Source organism: Poecilia mexicana, unplaced genomic scaffold (genome assembly GCF_051168715.1).
Source record: "Poecilia mexicana isolate PSO_F unplaced genomic scaffold, ASM5116871v1 scaffold_4, whole genome shotgun sequence".
NCBI lineage: Eukaryota > Metazoa > Chordata > Actinopteri > Cyprinodontiformes > Poeciliidae > Poecilia > Poecilia mexicana.
The window spans coordinates 1,512,266-1,517,854 of NW_028263373.1; the positions used below are offsets into that span (position 1 = coordinate 1,512,266).

The 5,589-nt window shown below is 41.5% G+C and overlaps 1 protein-coding gene across 1 annotated transcript; it reads right to left on the reverse strand.

The window, feature by feature from the left end:
• Positions 1-202: 202 nt before the first annotated feature.
• On the reverse strand, positions 203-5,352 carry LOC106907137 (uncharacterized). The gene is made up of 3 exons (XM_014972700.2): positions 4,539-5,352; positions 2,247-2,300; positions 203-435 (listed from the first exon to the last, which is right to left on the reverse strand). Exons 1-3 carry the CDS (start codon positions 4,930-4,932, stop codon positions 203-205), a joined length of 681 nt encoding a protein of 226 aa, XP_014828186.1. The 5' UTR covers positions 4,933-5,352.
• Between the last annotated feature and the right edge of the window lie 237 nt (positions 5,353-5,589).

Below are 5,589 nucleotides of genomic sequence, written 5' to 3' on the forward strand. Positions count from 1 at the left end.
TCTCTTCACTGATCCTGACATGAAGGAGTCCCATTAAAACAAACACCAGCATCCGGCGACGTGGCCCAACGTCACGCAGCGTCAACTTCTGTCCTGCAGGCCATGCCGCAAAGGATTAAAGCTTCCACCCACAACCAACTGGTGATTCCACCCCAAACAGGAAGAATGCTGCTTTGTTTCTCTCAGGACAACAACAGGAAGTTTAAGTCCCGGACTGAGAGTCGGGAAGATGGCGCTGGAGGGTTTCGTCCACGGTGAAGACGGTTTCCTCTGGCCGGCTGGCGTTCGGGCAGCTGGTGTGGTTCAGCGATACGTAGCCCATCTCCAGCAGCCGCGGTCGCTCGGCCAGGTCGCTCATCTCATGCAAGTTGCTGGTGATGCAGCTGATCTCCATCTTGTTGCGGTTGGCGGATCGAGGCGGGTCAAACACCCAATCTGAAGAGAGATGAAAAAATGGAAGTGCAATGGGTGAAACTTCCCAAAACAAAGGCTGCGATGTTTTCGGACCTCAATGAAGAAGACTTTAGAGTCAGCAAAACAAACAGTTAAATACTGGATTTTAAATGTGTTATTTTTTATTTATCTTGGACAAAGGTGGGCAAACTTCCACCGATGTGCTAATAGCAGGCCTAATTTTTATCTAGCAATTTAGCATTTCTGCTATTATCTTTGAAAACGCTAATTAATTTTTTTCTGGATAAATTATGAAGCGCTAAATTACTTAAAGCTTCTATAACCTCATCCACGCAAACTTTAGGATTGATAAAACAATTTTTATTTGACTTTTATTTGATTTTAAAAGTGTTATTTTTAATTAATCTTGGACAGTGGTGGATTTTCCACCGTTGGTGCGGTGCAGCAAATGAGCTACAGAGTTAGCAACAACTAAAAAACTGAAACCATGAATAAAGTATGTGAAAAAGATCCAAACTTTCTGAAGCACAAACCGTGCAGACAGGCGCAAAATATCGAATTAGACGCTGATGAGCATGATATATGACATTTTAACATATGTTGTGTCATTAACACATCAGTATGATTGAATTTAACACTTTAGCATTAGCATGTTAGCAGTGTTAGCATCAGAATTAGAACTAATGTTTAGGATTAGTACTTCAGTGTTAGCATAACTAACTGTTTAGCTAGTGTTGCCCACCACCGCTCTGGGATAATAAGAATAATAATGCAGTTGTTTATGAGTTAGCAGACATATTAAGCTAACTGTAGCGTCAAGGACCCAAACAGCAAATAAAAAAAAACGTTTTCAGCATAAAGTTATGTGGGTTCAGCCTCTGTGGTTCCATTAGAGGCAAAGCGGCATAAAATTGTTTCTGTGCGAGCGTCTGGTGTGATGGAGGTTTTCTGAAGAGAGACGCATCAATCACTGTCTGTCAGACGGGAAGCCGAGATTAACGCCGACAGCTACGGAGAGCGGGGTTCCTCCGACCCACACAGATCCGTCTGAAACGGTGAGGATCTGCACGGAAACAGAAAGTCACTCCGCAAGTTTTTAAAAAAGTTTATTATTATGATTGTCAGACTGATGATAAATAGGTTTTTTGCACCAAGCATTGGAGGTTTTCAATATGTATTATAAATACAGGGCCACTGTTAGCGATACCAATACTTTCTATGATTTGAGTTTGATATATCAAATTTCTGACATTTAGATGTTTTTGTTCAACGTTGTGTTAGAAAATAAAAACACTTAACTATGAGAATAAAGTTATAACAGTGCAAGAATAAAGTCGTAATATTATGAGAGTTAATTAGTAATTTATGACAATAAATTGAATGTATTTCTGTAGCACTGAAAGGGGAGAGGAATTCGAACTTTCACAGATTATATTATACTGACAATAAAGTATAATATAATTATGATGAAAACTTAAAACTGAATAGAGCAAAAGTTGGTTTTAATGTGATTTTATAGAGAAATAAATAAATGCAATCATTGTTCCTGTTCTACCAGTTGCATGCATGAAGAGGGAAGGCTTTTGTTTTGGCTTGACAGCCTGTGTGTGTTTTTAACCTTCCTCCGGTGTGAGGGAAAACACAGACGCTCCACATTTACACCTCCACCAAATGCCCAGGAGCCGAGCAGCTGCTCCTCCGAGTGTTTGTGTGAAATGTAGGTGAGGAAGGGACGAGGACAAGCTCTTAAAGCCGAGCAGGGGACGGCGGCGGCGTCTCTGTGGCAAAGCTAAGTGCTGCCAACCGTGACCCGCGTCAGCTCGCTGTTTTACCTGGCTCACTGGCTTCGCCGCCGTCGCCTTCAGCAACGATCGACCGGCCTCCACCTGCGGGCAGCAGAACGGACACGTTTCAGTCGGACAGCAGAAACACGCCGTCTGAACACAAGTGGACAGGTGAGGCGGTGGATTCACTGCACAACCTCAATAAAACCCAACATGACACAACAAAGCTACATTTTCAGCATTTTTGGATTAGAAATCATTTAAAAAGAAAAGTTTTATTAAAGACTCTTGACATAATTGTTGCTCCGTATAAACACCCAGTAGTAAAAGTGAGTCTATTTAAAGAATCTTTTCCTAAAGTGACCATGTTCTGATTATTCAGGCGTTTCAATAATTATAGACGAGGGTTGGTCAATAAATCAATAATCATATCTATTGAGACATGATCAATATCTATGGATAATACAGCTGATAGAATATTAGTATATATAGAATATTCACTGAATTCTGATCAACCTCTCAGACAGCTAAGCTACGTTGGTCGCTTTAACTAGCTCACTCACTCTTTGGTTACCTAGCAACAGACTCACTCTTTGGTTACCTAGCAACAGACTCACTCTTTGGTTACCTAGCAACAGACTCACTCTTTGGTTACCTAGCAAAAGACTGCTCAGTAACTGGCCAGCAGCAGTTTCAGGTTTTGCCTCAGAGCCTCAAAACTGCTTAAAAATAAAAACAGCGAGGCGTATAGTCTGGTAGCCGCATGTCGATCTGTTAGCATGATAGCCTGTCGCAGTAAGAAATCAATCAGTTAATCACATGATAGATTAAAACGGGCTCGGTAATTTTCATGACAGGAGCCATTATGAGCGTCTCAACTAGTTATCAAAAAACTGCAACATTATTAAATGTAACAATTTTTTATCACAACCAACGTTAATGTGTTGAGCAAACGCATCGACTTTATAAGAAAGAGTTCATTCCTGCCTCACACGTCTCTCCGCTGCCTCCAGCAGTGGTCATAATGTTCTGCCTGGTGCATTCTGTTCCCGTCTGTCCCGACCCGCTCACAAACCAAACACCACAGAGTCAAACATTCAACTTAAACCTCATCAGCCTGGCAATCCGGCCAAGGCAGGCCTATCAAACACCGCCGCCACTAAAAATAGACCATTTCATCGTTCTCTCATTCATTATACATTTCTAACAGGAAGTTCCTTAAAATACAATAACACTCCCTGTTATTGCTGCTGATGCTGTAGTTTGACAGTGGGGGTCACTCACAAGGTTATCTGCTGAACGTCAGAATCACTCAGGTTACTGAGAGAGGAGAGTTTCCTGCATGTTCGGTGAAACGTCATCCATTAGGCTGCCAGGGAGCCACCGAGCTGCTCCGCTCATTAAATTAGGATTAAAAGTGTTAAGAGGAGCTTTTTATTCCCTCTGACTCTGGAGAAAAGGAGGTTTAGCTCTGAGAGGCTTCAGCACAAGCAGCTGAAACTTCAGTGAGCTTCTCTGTTAATTAGAACATCATCAAACCTTCATTTAAAAAAACAGAAACACTGCAGGTCACATGCAGGGCGATTCATTTAAAGTGTTTATTTGAGATGGTGAATTAAATCTGATGAAAACCCAAAGATAATTAGCACAGTGAGTCGATTTTTATAAAGTTACTCAGTTAAAAATTAAATTAATTTAATTAGTCTAAAATAAAAAATGGAGGTTCATTTCTAAAAATCATCTTCCACCATCTTATTAATTTGTAAATGTCACAGTTTCAAACTAAATATTTAATTAAAAAGCTAAATATTTAACTCCAAGTTAAATGTTTGGCTTTATTTAGTTTGCTGACTAAATATGGACCTTGTAAACTACATATTTAGTTAACTAAATATTTAACTTACAAACCAAATATTTACTTAGCAAGCTGATTATTTTATGCTGTTTTAATATTTAATTGTATTCATTATTTTGCTTAAGCTAAATGTTAGCAATCTAAATATTTAGCATACTTGTACTTTTAAGTGAACCTGAATTTCCATCAATCAAATTTTACTTGTTTATCAACAAGGCGGTTCAAAGTTCATCATAAAAACACAAAAATCAACAACGGAAATTAGTTCAGAACATTATTGTTGTAATGTTCAGATTTTCAGATTTTAAAGGTTTAATAAACAATAATAAACTGACAGGAATGTTTGAAATCTTCCTCTGAATGTTGGGATTTTCCCTCCACGTTTATCTGCTGGGATGAATTCAACATGTCGCTTTAAGCGTCACGGGGACTCCATGTACCCAACGCGCTGTCACGCACCGTGGACCGAGTCAGAGGTCACCTACCAACAAAGTCATTCACTACATCCTTGACCAGATGTCCGACTATCGCGTACGCCACCGCCACCACCACCAGCGCGGCCATCACCAGGTAGAGCACCGCCTTGGGCAGCGGGATGGAGTCCCGGGCCGGGGTCCGGTAGTCCGTCAGCAGCAGGTCGTTCTCCGAGTACGAGTACTGGAAGATGTGCTCCATCCCGGAGGTCTGGTTGGAGTTTGGCGGCGGGTTGCTTATTGCCCCGTCCGGCTGCAGAGACGTCACCACCGCGGCGGTCACCGCCTCCGGTTTGTCCATGCTCACCAAGCCGGTGGTTTTATTCACCAGAGGCAAAATCTTAGACAGGAAGTAGCTCCAGTCCTTTATGGCACTGGTGTTGCATAAATACATGTGATCCTCCATGAGGGTCGCTGAGGAAATCCACAAAACCAAACTGCGCGAACGGGCGGAGGAGTCCGGCGTGTTTCTGTAACCCAACAGGTCTGAGCGGGAGACGGACACCAAGTCAGAAATGCGCCTGGAAAACGTTTTCCTACTTTCCCTGACTGCGCGTCATGCGGCGGGGAGCGCGCCGCTTTTACGCACAGACACTCACCGACAGTTTCATCTCCAACAGCGAAACCATCACAGATGAGAAAGCAGAAAAGAGGAGAGCAACCAGACTGCAGAAGAAAGAGAAAACAAGACGAAATGCTGCCGAGTCAGAAATGAGGCGTCTGATGGTCGATCCGATCCAGGAGGAGAAAAGCTCCGGGGAGAGTCCGGAAACAGAATGGAAGGTACAGAAGGAAGGAGGGTGAGTTTCTGCCATGAAATTTGAGATTAATGAGAAATATTTGAGAAAACAAAAGAAAACTGGAGACTTTCAAAATGGAAAAATTTGCGAGAAAAAACCCTCAAATTTTAGGATCAATTTCAGAATTTTTCTAGAAATAAACTAGAAATTTTTGAGTTTGAAAAGTTGAAAATTTGCTAGAAAGAAAATCAGAAATTTTGAGATTAACCTCAGAAATTTTCAAGAGTAAAACTTGAAAACTTATGGAAAGTCAAAAACCTTTA